General features: G+C 48.8%; 1 protein-coding gene across 4 annotated transcripts in view; it reads left to right on the top strand.

The window, feature by feature from the left end:
* Positions 1-284: 284 nt before the first annotated feature.
* The window catches only part of atp2c1 (ATPase secretory pathway Ca2+ transporting 1), a 271,948-nt gene continuing 255,582 nt past the window's right edge, over positions 285-16,650 (top strand). For 3 of the 4 annotated variants that reach the window (XR_013779089.1, XR_013779090.1, XM_079344031.1), the window contains exons 1-3: positions 285-405; positions 12,683-12,787; positions 12,892-13,008. Coding sequence is in view for 2 of the 4 variants with exons in the window: in XM_079344031.1 (XP_079200157.1) it covers positions 382-405; positions 12,683-12,787; positions 12,892-13,008 (246 nt within the window). In the remaining 2 variants the exon portion in view is untranslated. The remainder of the gene's footprint in view (positions 406-12,682; positions 12,788-12,891; positions 13,009-16,650) is intronic. The other variant, XM_079344030.1, reaches the window with a different exon arrangement.

Here is a 16,650-nt window from a genome sequence, read left to right as displayed (position 1 = left end):
ATATAGAGAGTCGTAATTAACAGACGCTGTTTATAAAGTTCTGGACAGGACACTTAATATAAATCATATTTGGAGGGAAATAAAGAGTGTACACACTTCTTTAGGCTCCACTTCATCAGTGTAAATCAAATCAATGTATAGTATATATAATTTTGCTGTATATATATATATATATAATGCAATAATATATTATATATTATATATATATATATTATATATTATATATATACATTTTCAAAGAAACGGAGCATTTCCGGTACACTCTCAAACTGGGGTACTGGTTTTATTTTGACAGTCTAAGCGGAAGCGTCGATCACGCGCTGGTCGGTGAACTTGTCATGGTGGACCGTGTTCTGTCTCCGCTGTGGGATTTCACGGAAGATGCTGAAGAAACGGGAGCTGTTGGTAAGTTTCACACTCACTCCAGAGCTCGGTTAACCCCGCTGGTTCACGGGGAAACACGGTTCTGTACCCGGCGGGGCCTCTGGACCGAGGCAGACCCGGACATGTGACGCAGGCGGCGGGTTAGTTTGGAGAGTTCACGTCCCAGAGTGGGGCTCCTTGAGCCCGCTGTTAGCCTGCCGCTGTCATCGGGGGGAGACAGGCTAATGTTAGCATGGGTGACTGTGCTGGGTGTTGACATGAAGGCAGACGAGGCGTGGACACATCCAGGGTTTGATGGGACGGAGGGAGGCTTTCATGTACAGCCGCTTCCGCTGCTCGTTCAGTCGGATTGAAGCTGTTAGCTAGCCGGCGGTGATTGGAGCTAGCTAGGCAAGCTAACATGAGCATACACGTCGTGTGTGTGTGTGTGTGTGTGTGTGTGTGTGTGTGTGTGTGTGTGTGTGTGTGTGTGTGTGTGTGTGTGTGTGTGTGTGTGTGTGTGTGTGTGTGTGTGTGTGTGTGTGTGTGTGTGTGTGTGTGTGTGTGTGTGTGTGTGTGTGTGTTAATACTGATGGACTCTGCAGCAGCCTCTACCATCAGTGTGTGAATGTGTCTGAATGGATGAGTTCATACTGATGGACTCTTTACTCTGCAGCAGCCTCTACCATCAGTGTATGAATGGATGAGTTAATACTGATGGACTCTTTACTCTGCAGCAGCCTCTACCATCAGTGTGTGAATGTGTGTGAATGGATGAGTTAACACTGATGGACTCTTTACTCTGCTGCAGCCTCTACCATCAGTGTGTGAATGTGTATGAATGGATGAGTTCATACTGATGGACTCTTTACTCTGCAGCAGCCTCTACCATCAGTGTGTGAATGTGTGTGAATGGATGAGTTAACACTGATGGACTCTTTACTCTGCTGCAGCCTCTACCATCAGTGTGTGAATGTGTATGAATGGATGAGTTCATACTGATGGACTCTGCAGCAGCCTCTACCATCAGTGTGTGAATGTGTGTGAATGGATGAGTTCATACTGATGGACTCTTTACTCTGCAGCAGCCTCTACCATCAGTGTGTGAATGTGTGTGAATGGATGAGTTAACACTGATGGACCCTGCAGCAGCCTCTACCATCAGTGTGTGAGTGTGTATGAATGGATGAGTTCATACTGATGGACTCTGCAGCAGCCTCTACCATCAGTGTGTGAATGTGTGTGAATGGATGAGTTAACACTGATGGACTCTTTACTCTGCAGCAGCCTCTACCATCAGTGTGTGAATGTGTGTGAATGGATGAGTTAACACTGATGGACCCTGCAGCAGCCTCTACCATCAGTGTGTGAATGGAGGAGTCAACGTTCTAACTAAGCGGCAGACGGTTTAAAATATAGATCAGAACATGAATCATCGACGTGGAACGGGAGTGACCCACTGACTTTTCCACTTGGAAAGATTCCTAGAAAAGTCACGTGGACTGTGGACCTGCTGTGACCCTGCTGTGACCCTGCAGGTCAGGGCCTGTGTGTTGTTTTACACGCCTGCTGCAGGCGCCAGCTCGCAGAGAGCACGTTAACCCGGCGATGCTTTAGATCTGGTCAAGTTACCCATTAAGTGACGTGAATGATCTACTGCTGTGTGTGTGTGTGTGTGTGTGTGTGTGTGTGTGTGTGTGTGTGTGTGTGTGTGTGTGTGTGTGTGTGTGTGTGTGTGTGTGTGTGTGTGTGTGTGTGTGTGTGTGTGTGTGTGTGTGTGGCTGGAGGTGAAACAGAAACGGTTTAACCCCCGTGGACAGCGAGCTGCTGGGGCGCCGCTGGAGCTCGGCAGGTCGGTCAAATATTGACATAGAAGGGGGAGGAGCTCTTCACACACGCAGATCAGAAACTCAACACCAGGACCGACAAAGTATCGGACTCGCTGAGAGAGCGCCGCCCCACGTGACGGTCTCACGCTGGCGTCGGCGTGAGCTCCTCCACGTGCAGAACGTTTGATCATGTCAAACTTCTCGCTTGTTTTGTGTGTGGCGCCCCCCTGTGGCGTGCTACTCCCAACGGGTGTGGGAGCTCGGACGTACGGCGCCGTAGAGTGGCGTCTGTCGTTGTCAGTTTTCTGTTTGCCCAAACAGGAAGTGTCAGTCTGTAAGATGATGACGTGTTTACCGTTCGTTCTGTCCGCTGAGGAGCTTCTTCGTCTTTGACCTTTAAACACGGTGGGAAAGACGGCGCCGCTGCGTCCTGTCCGCCCTCACAGCGGCCGACCACCCAGACGTGATGTTTACCCGGGCAGCGTGTGAGGAGCAGCGATACTCCGGGACTTTCTCTGAGTCTGCTGCTTCAGGGAGCGGAGACCCGTTTAGATGAGACCACGCCATCACGCCACCCGGAGAACATGCTGGTTCTCCGGGTTCTGCTTGTGAACGTGATCGATGAGTCGTCTGAGAGGATCCGATCCCGTCCATCCTTTCTCACGGCGAGCGTGTCGTGCGGCGCCGTCTCTGTGTGAAGCTGAATGTCCAGCCCGTTTAGACGCTCTGATTCATGACTCAGCACTTTCATGTTTGTTTTTATTCTGTCGTCCAGCGTGCTCAATAATTCATGACCAACCCATTTAATAACGTCTGAAGATAAACGCCGCTCTTTATCCCCGTGGAGGTCAGAGTGTGTGTGTGTGTGTGTGTAGACCGCGTTCCCATGGTTACGGGTCTAATCCTGGTTCTGAGCGTGATGAAGGCTCGGTGGTTCTTCACATGTCTGTAAACGTGTTTTTAGGCGTTTTGTGATTTTACATTTTTACCAACACAAACTGCAGCAGTTTAAAATCTGCGGCGCTCCCGTTTCAGACGCCATCTTTGTTGTGCTCGTGCATCGTAAACTCTCGTTCGGTGTACGGCGGGCTTCAGACCATAGAAGAAGTGTGGTCACACCGCCTCACGCTCACTCACGTCGGGTGTTCCTCCTGGGGGACGGAAGTCTGTGTCGCTCAGCTTCCCGGGAAAAACACATTTCATTGGTTCCCAGGTTCTAATGAGGCGTGCTGTTCGCCATGACGCTACGTGTCTTTGTTCTGACTCCAGGGTGACCATGAACACTTCCTGGTCCTGCACTCTTTGAAGCTGTGCACATGAACTTCATGTAACAAGCAGGCGGGCGTGTTGTAACTCAGACGAGCAGGACGCTCTCGTTATTACCGCGTCTGAGGAATTCCCCGAACGCTCAGCCAGCTTTTCCACCCGGAGTCCTGAGATCACTTTCACCCATGTTTGTTGATTATCAGATCTCCTCTAACGAACAGACACAGTCTCACGTGTACGGAGGCCCAGGAGGGACAAATGGAGCAGCTTCACTTTAGGAGAAGTCTATTTTATTTTGAAGGGGCAAATGGAGCAGCTTCACTTTAGGAGAATTCTATATTTTATTTTGAAGGAACAATGGAGCAGCTTCTCTTTAGGAGAATTCTATATTTTATTTTGAAGGAACAATGGAGCAGCTTCACTTTAGGAGAATTCTATATTTTATTTTGAAGGGACAATGGAGCAGCTTCACTTTAAGTTTCTATTTGACTGTAGAAAAAAAGCTGCTAACTGTTTAAAGAGATATAATTGGTGTTTTGTTCTGTCCTGCTTTTCCTCCGTGTCTGTCCGTGACCGTCGTCCAATTAGAGAAGAAACGATGACATCATCCGCCACGCGACCATTTTAAATGAAGTCGTGTCCACGTCCTCGCTGCGTACGTTCAGATGACGTCCACGTTGACGTTTACGCCCTGCTGACGTAACGGAGAGTTTCAATGGCAGCATGAAATCTCACGCCGACCTCCTCGCAGCTGTTTAGTCCCCCATGAAATACGGTCGTCATGGTGACGACAACCTGGATGTGTGATGACTTTGATTTCATCCTCTCTGTTGGCTTTGAAGATGTCTTGTGTTTTTTGTTTTTTTTTGTTATTGGATGCAAATCAGAGTTTTGATTGGAGCATGAGAGCGAGCGTGGCGTTTCTTTCTTTGCTGTGTAACAACACGCTCCTCGTGTCACGCCGTTTGGCACGCAGCCCTGCAGGTCGGCTCTGACGCCGGCTCGTTGGAACAAAGGGAGCCGCTGTTGGTTGAACCCTCCAGGCTCGCCGGCCGCTCACGTCCTCCTCCTTCCTCCCGTCAGCCGGGAATCTCAGATGTGTTAATAGCTGCGTGTGAGTCAGTGTGTCGTTTGAGGTGTGACTTTAAAAACAGGTTTCTGAAATCATCAGTCACAATAGCAAAGTGTTTATTCACTGTAACAAAGAGTAATGAATACTGCTGACTGACGTTCAGAGACTTTCATCAGACCGCAGCCCACAACACAAATATATTATATTATATTTCCATCACAGTAGGAGAGACTTGTCTTCCTTATTGAAGGTAGAATGTGCCAACCAAAACAAACTGCTGTTAGGCCACGCCTCCTCCACACTGAAGCATCCGCCCTCCTTCAGAGACACACCTCCAACCCCCCTCTCTCCACTCGAGTTCACACGACGGAGTTATCGATTAGTACACACCATAAATAAGAACCATTTAGTGCACGAGGCGGTCAAACTCGTCCTCTACTCGAGCTGCAATCGTCGTTGTTAGCGTGCTAATGTTAGCGCTCTTTAGCTAGCTGGTAGCTTCAGTCACCTGTGTCTTGCGTTGTTGTGTTAGCATGCTAATGTTAGAGCTCTTTAGTTAGCTGGTAGCTTCAATCACCTGTGTCCTACGTTGTTGTGTTAGCATGTTAATGTTCGCGCTCTTTAGTTAGCTGGTAGCTTCAATCACCTGTGTCCTGCGTTGTTGTGTTAGCATGTTAATGTTAGCACTCTTTAGTGAGCTGGTAGCTTCAATCCCCTGTGTCCAGCATTGTTGTGTTAGCATGCTAATGTTAGCGCTCTTTAGTTAGCTGGTAGCTTCAATCACCTGCGTCATTTTGTTAGCATGCTAATGTTAGCACTCTTTAGTGAGCTGGTGGCTTCAATCACCTGTGTCCTGTGTTGTAGTGTTAGCATGCTAATGTTAGCACTCTTTAGTGAGCTGGTGGCTTCAATCACCTGTGTCCTGTGTTGTAGTGTTAGCATGCTAATGTTAGCACTCTTTAGTTAGCTGGTCGCTTCAATCACCTGTATCCTGCGTCGTTGTGTTAGCATGCTTATGTTAGCGCTCTTCAGTTAACTGGTCGCTTCAATCACCTGTGTCCTGCGTTGTTGTGTTAGCATGCTAATGTTAGCGCTCTTTAGTGAGCTGGTAGCTTCAATCACCTGTGTCCTGCACACACTGATGGGTTCTGATGTATTTCTGAAGAACATGTCACACGTTCCTTCATATCAGCTGTTTGGTGTTCAGAGTGTGACCCTGCAGACTTGTTCTACCGCCTGATCTTATCAGTTTTGTGTTTAAAGAATGTGGTCTGTGCGAGTCCTGCAGAGCCGGTCTAACCACTCAGGTTTCCTCGTTGTCAGGTTTAACAAACAGTGCGAGTCTGAACTGTGTCGCCTTTCAAACTAATATTTTACATATTTTACATCCTAGCTAACAAAATGAAAACACAGCTGCAATAACTCGTGTCACTGTCGCTGGAGGAGTTTCGATGTATGCGTGCATGTACAGATCACCTCTTTGGACTCAAACTGGACCAGGTAGGACACATCCCCACCAAGTTCTTCAAAATAATCAGATCAAGTGCTGAATGTCGGATGTCGTCGTGCGTGCTGATAGAAGTCTATAAAAGGTGATAAAACCTGGGTGGGTTTGTGTGGATCCTGGTTTAAAGTTCAGGTCCTGGTCTGGTGCCGCCCCCCCCCTCTCTCACTCTCAGCCTTGAGTCCACTCTGTGAGGATTGTTTGTTTGTGTTTTACATGTTGCAGAGGAAGCATTCAAATCAGCCTGAAACAAGCAGCAGCACTGCTCAGTGTTTGCTGTCAGACATTTTGAGTTCAAAACATCAGCAGCCTGAAAAAGGAGGAAAGATTTGAAGCATTTTATGGATTTAAAAAAAAAAAAAAAAAAAAGAGTACGGTTTGAAAAACATACTGAAACTGAAAACACTTTTATTGAAATATAATTTAATATAGTTAATGTACAGGATATATTTTTAGCTCACCACGACCTTCACTGGGTCTCACGCTCCGTGCACGCACAGGCTGCGTCCTCACAGCGCAGCACGGCCCGTGGTGCTACGTGCTAATTATACATCACACTCACGACAGGAAGTAGCTCCGCTGCTGTAACGGGGCCGAGACGGCACCAGCGGCGCCTGTTTTTGACGACCTCAGGAGACGGACTCGAGCTTTTAGTAGCGCTTTTCTCGAAACACGATCACACCGACACATTCACACCCGAAAGGGACGCGTCGGACATGTAGCTACAGAAGCTGGGAATCGAACTTCTGACCTTCTGCACCGACGATGCCAGATAAATGCTGCTGCACAACATTTAGGATGCGTCTCATTTAAATTATTTTTTTATTTACATTTTGTTGCAGCGGTGTGATTGAGACGTTTCATGTCATCACATTGACCCGTCAGTTTCCTGCGTCTACGCTGCAGACATGTGGTCTCTGTTGGACCGTTACAGTTACAGTAACGCGGAGGCTGCAGCCCCCCCCCCGTCCTGCGGTCAGGTCAGGTGCAGGTGTAATCTGCAGCCTGTCTTAATTAGACACAATCCTCTCAGAGCTCGCGGCGCTCGTCACTCTTCAGTCAGGAAACTCAAAGCTGAGGAGGACGGCGCGTCCGCTCACAGAGCAGCAACGACACGCTGGTCTGCTTTATGTTTGGTTAGCAGAGGACTGAGAGCTCATGCAGGACAGTTTGACCTGCATGGAGGCTAATGCTAACGGCTAGCTGAGTCAATGAGCGGCTTATTGTCTGTGTGGAGATTAAAGGAGCAGAGTGGAGGAACACGTCTTCTTCTTCTGCTCTTCAGCTGATCACAGGTAAATTAGAGAGCGTCACTCGTCGTCAGTTTGAGGTTGTTGTTGTTGTTGTTGTTGTTGTTGTTGTTGTTGTTGTTTTTAATCGATGTTTACAGCCTAAAGGAGAAGCATTCCGTCAGAGTTATTAAGTTAGGAGCGTGGTGGTGCGAATCTGTCCCGGGGTTTCCCGCTCTGCTGAAGAGGATTTGACAGTCCACGTGGGACGTCCTACCCCGGCTCAAAAACACCAAAGCCAGAGTTATTAAGTCTCTTTGTTCCAAATAGATCTGTGATGTGTTCAGACATGCATGTAGTTTAAGGTCATTTTCAGTGTGTGCGTGGGGAGGGGGCGGGGCCTTAAAGAGACAGCGTTTCAGAGAGAGGCTGCATCAGATGAATGAGCCGCTCAGTAAGAGTCCCAGACTTTAACAGTCTCAACTCTGAAGCAGCTGACTCAGCGTGTTTGTTCATCACATTTAGCTGCCGTCCGTCACCTTCGCTCCACCGACCGGACCGCCTGAATGTTTGGACTGTGGCGGGTTTTACAGCCGTCCGTCAAACCGCCGAGCGTTCTGTCAGGGTTTCTGTTCCTCCTGTAAAAAAAACATTCAGAGTAGACGAGAAATACCTGGAACACATCCTGCTCCGAGTCCACATAGAGAGAGCGTTTGTTCTCACAGTCCTCAGACAGCAGAGGAAGGGCAAGGACTACCCAAGACCACCGCCCCCCCTCACTCACATCTTATATAACTGTCTCTATCTGTCTACAAACCCCCCAGTGATGAAAAGTCCATCCTCTCCGTCTTCTGCCTGCTCCACTTTACAGAAAATGTGTGCTCAAACAGGCCGTTTGGAGATGTTCCCTTCATGACATCACAAAGGGCAGTAGCCCCTCCCCCAGGTGGGTGACACTCCCACAGCTAGGTGTTTGTTCTGCCCTCTGAGTCTGCCTTCTCACCGTAAACAATAGGACATGGAGCCAGAAAGCAGTGAGTACACCCGAGCCCTTCCAGAGAGGGGGCGTGGCCAGACACAGCTCATTTACATATTTAAAGCTACAGACATAGAAACAGCCTGTTCTGAGGGTTTAAAGGATTATTATTATTCATCATCATTCCTGCTTTAACTTGGATTTGTGAAACTTTCTTTAAGAGCGAGAGAGGGAAAACAAAACCCGGCAGGCCTTGATAAGTTTGTCGAGGTCTTGGTTGGATTGGACCCGAGCTCCTCCGTACAAGCTGCTGCTGATTTGCAATTGATTTTTGAGTGAGTGTTGAACCGTGAAGGAGTTTTCCACGAAGAGAAGAGGAAGGCTGAAGAGGATTCTGGGCTTGATGCATGTTGAGTCCGAACACCACGAGCTCTGATTGTCAGCGTTGAGTGTTTGGCGGTGCAGAGAAATCAGCTCCGAGCTCTCGAGCTGAAAATCTTTCAGAAAGACGATGCGGACAAATGTACTCGTTCCCGCCGTCTCCTGATCAGTCAGTCATCCAGGGAAGGCCGAGGAGCGGCGTGGGTCCTTCATGTCACGTGACACATGAAGTCACTGCAGTGATCGGAGCTTTTACTGTTTGTTTTAGTTAGCTAAGCAGACCCCCACTCTTCATCTTCATGGATGACTGGTTTTTAACGATGTGGTCATGGTGGCGTGGAGAATGAGCTGACGGCGTGCTGACAGTTTTCTCCTCTTCATGGTGACTGAAGGTGAAGAGTCTGTTTTTAAACCCTCTGAGCTGCTTTTTGTTTCCTGCTGTCTTTAAACGCTGCCAGGACGCTGTCAGCTTCCTTCCTCTCCTGCCAGGAGGAAGCAATTATCATCATCATCATCATCATCATCATCATCATCATCATCCTCCTGCATGACAACAAGCGTCTTATCATGGAGCTGGAAACAATGCAGCTCTCACACACTTCTCTTCTGTCTCATTTCTATCATCTTTTTTCACACCTAAAAAAGCTCCCACGGTGCTCGATGACCCCGAGCTGCCTCCCTCCCATTCAGGGCGATCGGAGCAGGAGAAACACCAGGAGAGGGGGAGGGGTCAAGGGTCACCACTCCTATTGAAAACAGGCCAGTCAGGTGCTCAAGTTTGTCCCACATTTTTCACAAGCTCCTTAATCCGAACACTGAAGGTCGTCTTGACCTTGGCAAATATGTCTATGTTTTTGTAATCAGGAGACTTGTCCTTCACGGGCGTCTCAGAGTGATGCAGAGTGATGCTCCTGTTCCCTCATAAACCATCTTTGGCAGAGAACAGAAGAAAGAAGAACATCAAACAGCCGAGCGTTATTTTGGGCGTCCGTCGGCGTGCTGAAGGAATTAACGTTAATTAAAGACAGCTTAACCCATCGTTTGTCATTTTACGCCAAAGACAGAAAAAAAGCTGTGTGTGTGTGTGTGTGTGTGTGTGTGTGTGTGTGTGTGTGTGTGTGTGTGTGTGTGTGTGTGTGTGTGTGTGTGTGTGTGTGTGTGTGTGTGTGTGTGTGTGTGTGTGTGTGTGTGTGTGTGTGTGTGTGTGTGTGTGTGTGTGTGTGTGTGTGTGTGTGTGTGTGTGTGTGTGTGTGTGTGTGTGTGTGTGTGTGTGTGTGGTCAAGATGTTGGACACTTCTCAGCGTGACGTTTTATAAGCAGACGTTATTTTAATGATCCTGAGCGATGAACGCTGCTGAGAGACAAAGAGCGCCGTGTCTACCTGGCACGCGGTCGCTCGTTAGCGGAGCTCCAGCTGCCTGTTCTCTAAGTCCAGCAGCTCATCATAATCCTGTTGTCGCGATGACGATGCAGACCGCCCCCTCTCCCCCCCCCTCCCCCCTCCTCACCTATCAGCAGGAAGCCTCGCCTGCCGTCCTCAACCATCACGCCAAATTCTTGAGATACTGTCGGTGCCGTCTTTCCCACAGCGATCAGTGAGGAGACGTGAGATTATAATCCTGTGTGATTGTCAGGCAGGTTTAGAGTCACAGAGAGGGATTATGTTGTGTTGTTGCTTTTTTTGTGCACTCTCACAAAAGGTGAGTCCGAGGGTCACTCAGTGCTTTAAAGCTCCAGGTATGACCGGAGCGCCGTTATTAAACCTGTGTGCAGGTTAGGGCGCCGTGTAACGGTTTGTCAGGAGGCTTAAAACCCGCCTCAGCTCTCAGCCTGTCGTTAGCTTGACTCAGAGTTAGCCTGAGACAGCATTTCCAGCACGGAGACCGCCATCCATGGGACTCCAGCGCCCCCTGCAGGGACACACGGGGGACTCCAGCGCCCCCTGCAGGGACACACGGGGGACTCCAGCGCCCCCTGCAGGGACACACGGGGGAATCCAGCGCCCCCTGCAGGAACACACGGGGGACTCCAGCGCCCCCTGCAGGAGCACACGGGGGACTCCAGTGCCCCCTGCAGGAACACACGGGGACTCTCTCCCTGCAGAGAGACTTTGCGTTGTAGACTTCTTGATGTTGATTTGTCTTATCGTGTCACTTCGTATCTCCCCCGCTGGGTGAAGGCAGCTGATTGGCCGACGCCTCCCACAGTCTGTGAGTTCCAGGCTCGATGAGCGGCGAGTGTTTGTCTGGAGCAACAGTTTAATAAAGCAGCTCGCTCTCTGCACTTTGATCAGCTGTGTAGATAACGACCAGGACCTGATCATGTGACCCCCCGTCGTCCGTGTGCCGTGTACCTCGCCGCATGTTGACGAGTCTGATTGTTGACATTCAGTCAACATGGCTGCAGAATAAACAGAGAGGCTTCCCAGGCTATAAAAAGACACATCGACACTGAGACACGTCTTGCTGTCATTTCTGGTCACGCCGCTTCTGTCCTTACATTTGAGAGTGTCGGTGTCACAGTGGGCGGGGCTTCAGGCTGCTCACTCATATAAGCAAACACACACAGTGAACCGGGTGCAGGTAGGAAACGTCTCACAGGTGAGCTTACCTGAGGACGGCAGGTTGGAAGAATGGAGTTGTTTTCAAAGCTTCAGGCGGGGGAGGAAGGCGAGCCGGTACGTTGACTTTGTGATTTTTATCAGCACTCATTGAATTTCTTCACTGAAACAATCGTCTCATCGTCATTTAAACAAAGTGTTTGTTGTTGTTAGCTCGAGTTTCCTCGTAGTGACGGGCTCATATGTGGGGAATGATTTATTAAAGGAGATCGAAGTGATCATGTGATCATATCTTTCAGTTATTATCATTGGGAACACGGCCCGACCTCAGACTTCTTCTTCTGCTGTTAAATAACAGCAGAACAACACAGCATTCATGTACAGACCAGACTGACCGAGTCCGAGTCAGAGCGAGTCCGAGTCAGGGCGAGACTGAGTCCGAGTCAGGGCGAGACTGAGTCAGGGTCAGAGCGAGACCGAGTCAGAGCGAGACTGAGTCAGAGCGAGACTGAGTCCGAGTCAGGGCGAGTCCAAGTCAGAGTCAGAGCGAGACGGAGTCAGGGCGAGACCGAGTCCGAGTCAGGGCGAGACCGAGTCCGAGTCAGGGCGAGACCGAGTCCGAGTCAGGGCGAGACCGAGTCCGAGTCAGGGCGAGACCGAGTCCGAGTCAGGGCGAGACCGAGTCAGGGCCTCAACCTTTTTTTATTTAAAAAAAAAATTCAGATTGATTGATTTATTTTTGTTTTGTTCGTGGCTTCTTGTGTTTGGACAGAGGATAGAGAAGGAAACAGGAGACTGAGAGAGAAAGGAAGGAGGAAAGGAACCACGGGTCAGACTTGAACCCGGGCCGCCCGCTTGGAGGTCTACAGTCGTTACCGCCATGCGGTAGTTTGTACGCCCTTGTTAGCGACATGCTAACAGGCTAATGTTTTAAAGCTTAGTCTTTGTCCTGCTCTCTCTTCTCGTTTGTTTTTGACGGTCGGGGACAATCAGCTGGTCGTGCATGGCGGATGTTCGCCGCCGTAGCCGGATGGGTTTATTGATGCCAGCGTCAGTCTGTTGTTTGGTCAGCCAATCACATGCAAATATTTGATGGTTGATTAAAGGTTTGTGTGCCGTCATGCATCATCACTTCAGGGATGGATCGTTTACCACAGGCCCGTTTAACCACACAGATCCCTGCAGCGGCCAGGCTGGTCAGACTGCCTCTCACAGAGTACCCGCAGCAGCCAATCAGAGCGAGCAGACTCGGGAGCGCCACCAACCGGATGTCGCGTACTCTGACATCTCGCCCCTCGGCTCGTGCTGCAAAGTGTCGGACGCTGCACGTGATCCGTGCGTCCGTTTGGTTTCCTCATTTTCAGCTTTTCGCTTTAAAACCAAAAACTGACCGTGGCGTGCATCGTCCTCCATGTTTGTTTTTCTAAAAGTCCTCGAGCGCAGCCGGAAGACTTTGTGTGTTTGAGCAGGAGTTTAACAAAGTTTGTTTGTTTGTGTTGCAGCTTTCCGAGAGACAACCCTCCAGTGAAGATGAGACCATGGTCCCAGTACTAACCTCCAGAAAAGCCAGCGAATACCCCGTCGACGAAGCAGCGTGCATCCTGCAGGTACGCCGACACACGGCGGCGTCAGACGCAACAACACGAACACGTGATCAACATCTTTGGTGCCAGTTTGGTGAATGAGTGAAATGTTGTGTTTGTGCCGACAGGCCGACCTGCAGTTGGGTCTGACGCAGGAAGAGGTGTGCAGGAGGAGAGCCTATCACGGCTGGAACGAGTTCGACATCAGTGAAGATGAGCCGCTATGGAAGAAATACATCTTACAGGTAACGTCTGAAAATGTTCCCCACGTGACGACACGCTCCATCGACCACGCTCCATCGTCGGTGACCTCTCTCGACCTTCAAATCAGTCCTCACAAGAACACGTTTCTACTTGCTTAACTGCAGTACCGCTGGCGTCCACCAGAGGCGGTCTCTGTGGACGCCAGAGTTCACAAACAGCGTGACGTTTCAGGAGACATGATGGCCGCCGCCTCCATTAACGACGGCGCTCTGTCTGCACGCCTCAGCGTCCCTTCACTCTGTTTACGGTTGAGTCCTCGTGTCTTCGTGGTCACGTAAAGACGTGCGCGTGTTGTTACCACGTTATGTAAATGAAAGCTGCAGCGGCTACAAGATAATAAAAAACAAAATAAATAGTGTGAGTGCAACTTAAATAGTGGTAATGTGTGCTCGATTTTCTGGCAGCTTTATTACATAATAATAATAATAATAATAGATTTTATTTATGGCGCCTTTAAAAAAAACTCAAGGTCACCTGACAAGCCGAGTTAAAAACAAAGATAATTAACAGGTTTCATACACACAGACTTCATTAATGGATGTTTGACACAGACGTCCTCTCCTGTTCATTTGAACCATAAGTCTCAGGACGCCGTCGACACGTGGCGCCGCAGCTCGGGGATGAAAACCAAGCAACTATTTTTATCTGGAGCCTGAGAGAAAACTCCGGAGGCTTGTCACGCTGCTCGCTGTCACGAGAACACAACAATGTCTCCTTTATTCGCTGCCTTTCTTCTCTGACATTGTTGCATTAAAGAGTTATTGTTGTGAACAGGCCCCGCCCTGATGTCATTACACAACCAAACCAGCTGCCACCCATAATGAAACGATACACACCCTCATCTCCAACATTGATCCTCCTGTCTGATCAAACCCAGGGGCGTCCAAAACGACCTTCAAAGCGCCTAGCTTGCGTGTGTGCGTGACTTCTTTAGCCTGATACACCGCTCCACAGATAGCTCACAGTTTTCCTCCAATAAAGAAGCTGAAGTTTCTTTGTCCAGTCTTTAATAAAGGAAGCTGTAAAACGAAACAGAAGTTATTCATCTCATAATATGCTAAACAACCGAAACGTCCGCTAGCTTGATGCTAACGTCTATGAGAATTTGAATAGGAATGCTAGCAGTTAGCATCGCGAATGTATTAATTGTTATCTCACGTTGTAACTTTATTAAACATACTCAAAATAAACAATGCAAGACCTGAACATGAAATGACGCTCACAGGCAAATGTTTTGGCCGTATGGCTAAAAGAACTTACCTACGGCAACCCCAAAGGCCCAAAATATAAAATATATAACACTTATGACCAGATTTCTACTGATACTAAAAACAAGAACATCACACCGTCTGTGTGTTTCTTCTTAATAAATAAATCTGAAATCAATTCTTAACTTTAGTTTTTATTCTATTAATTTAGAGTTCTGGCATTTAAAGTTTTAACCGTATGATGTCATTTCCTGTCATGTTTGTAAACGTTACTGTACATTGAAAACATTGCACAAGCTTGATTTTGAAGGAAATCGTGATAAAAATCAAAGTTGCAATTTCTGCCAGAAAAATCTCAATTCAATCTTTTCCTCAAATCGTTCATCCTGTGAAAATAAAAAGAGCAGGCGGTGACTCACATGAGCGCTGTGATTGTTTAAGCTCGCTGCCTTTCCTCTCTGTTAGCGGCGTCATCTTGTTTTTGTTTCCTTTGTGATGTGATTAAGGCCACACCTGACATTTCTCATTATTGATGTTGTTATTAGACATCATTAGCTGCCTTTTTATGAATGAGTACGAGTGCAGGAAAAACAGGTCTGACCCGAGGAGACGGCCATGACGTGAATGAATCACACCGTTCCACTGCTGTCAGGCTGCTGGTCAGAAACGCTGAGCCAAAAGAAGAGACGCAGGACGGCGTGTCCCGCTCAGATTAGAGTGGTTGAATAAATAGAAAACAGCCAGAGGGAGACGGAGACGCTGGTCTGTTTAGTCCACATGAACTCCGACGAGGACAGAAGCTGCTGCTGTGGAGCCGAGCGACTGCAGGACGGAGGGGAGAGAGAGGACGGAGGGGAGAGATAGGACAGGAGGGACGAGAGGCTGCAGGACGGAGGGGAGAGAGAGGACAGGAGGGACGAGAGGCTGCAGGACGGAGGGGAGAGAGAGGACAAGGGACGAGCGGCCGCAGGACGGAGGGGAGAGAGAGGACAGGAGGGACAAGAGGCCTGAAGGATGGAGGGGAGAGAGAGGACGAGCGGCAGAGGTTAAATTTAGAAAGGAGGAAGGAGAGAGGAGGACAGAAGGAAAGGATGAAGGAGAGGGAGGACAGAAGGAAAGGATGAAGGAGAGGGAGGACAGAAGGAAAGGAAGCAGGAGAGGGAGGACAGAAGGAAAGGATGATGGAGAGGGAGGACAGAAGGAAAGGATGAAGGAGAGGGAGGACAGAAGGAGAGGGAGGACAGAAGGAAAGGATGATGGAGAGGGAGGACAGAAGGAAAGGATGAAGGAGAGGGAGGACAGAAGGAAAGGATGATGGAGAGGGAGGACAGAAGGAAAGGATGATGGAGAGGGAGGACAGAAGGAAAGGATGATGGAGAGGGAGGACAGAAGGAAAGGATGATGGAGAGGGAGGACAGAAGGAAAGGATGATGGAGAGGGAGGACAGAAGGAAAGGATGAAGGAGAGGGAGGACAGAAGGAAAGGATGATGGAGAGGGAGGACAGAAGGAAAGGATGAAGGAGAGGGAGGACAGAAGGAAAGGATGAAGGAGAGGGAGGACAGAAGGAAAGGAAGCAGGAGAGGGAGGACAGAAGGAAAGGAAGCAGGAGAGGGAGGACAGAAGGAAAGGATGAAGGAGAGAGGAGGACAGCTGCTTGTGCGTGAAGGTATCGGCACATCTGTCAGGTTTCCCCCTACAAAGCGTTGACACCTGACAGGCCCGTGAGGCTCTTTACAGGCAGAAACACACTGCAGCTGTGCAGAGTGAAGAAACAGTCGGTTCATGCTGATTCATGGAGGAAACGCACTCACTAAACTGTCACATCCTGCTTACAGACAAGAATCTAAAATCCACCACCAGCCGGGCGCTCTCAAAGGTCACATATTACCCAGAATCCTCTCCTCCATGTTCCTCTAACATGTCTACAAACCCCCCAATGATAAGAAAAGTCCGTCCTTTCCGTCTTCTGCCTGCTCCACTTTTCAGAAAATGTGTGCTCAAACAGGCCGTTTGGAGATGTTCCCTTCATGACATCACAAAGGGCAGTAGCCCCTCCCCCAGGTGGGTGACACTCCCACAGCTAGGTGTTTGTTCTGCCCTCTGAGTCTGCCTTCTCACCGTAAACAATAGGACATGGAGCCAGAAAGCAGCGAGTACACCCGAGCCCTTCCAGAGAGGGGGCGTGGTCAGACACAGCTCATTTACATATTTAAAGCTACAGACATAGAAACTGCTCATTTACATATTTGAAGCTACAGACACAGAAACAGCTCATTTACATATTTAAAGCTACAGGCACAGAAACAGCTCATTTACATATTTAAAGCTACAGACACAGAAACAGCTCATTTACATATTTAAAGCTACAGACAAAAAACAGCTCATTTACATATTTAAAGCTACAGACACATAAA

Source organism: Symphodus melops, assembly GCF_947650265.1.
Source record: "Symphodus melops genome assembly, chromosome: 5".
Lineage (NCBI taxonomy): Eukaryota > Metazoa > Chordata > Actinopteri > Labriformes > Labridae > Symphodus > Symphodus melops.
The sequence above is the reverse complement of the archived record's forward strand: the minus strand, read 5'-3'. Positions and strand labels throughout refer to the sequence as shown.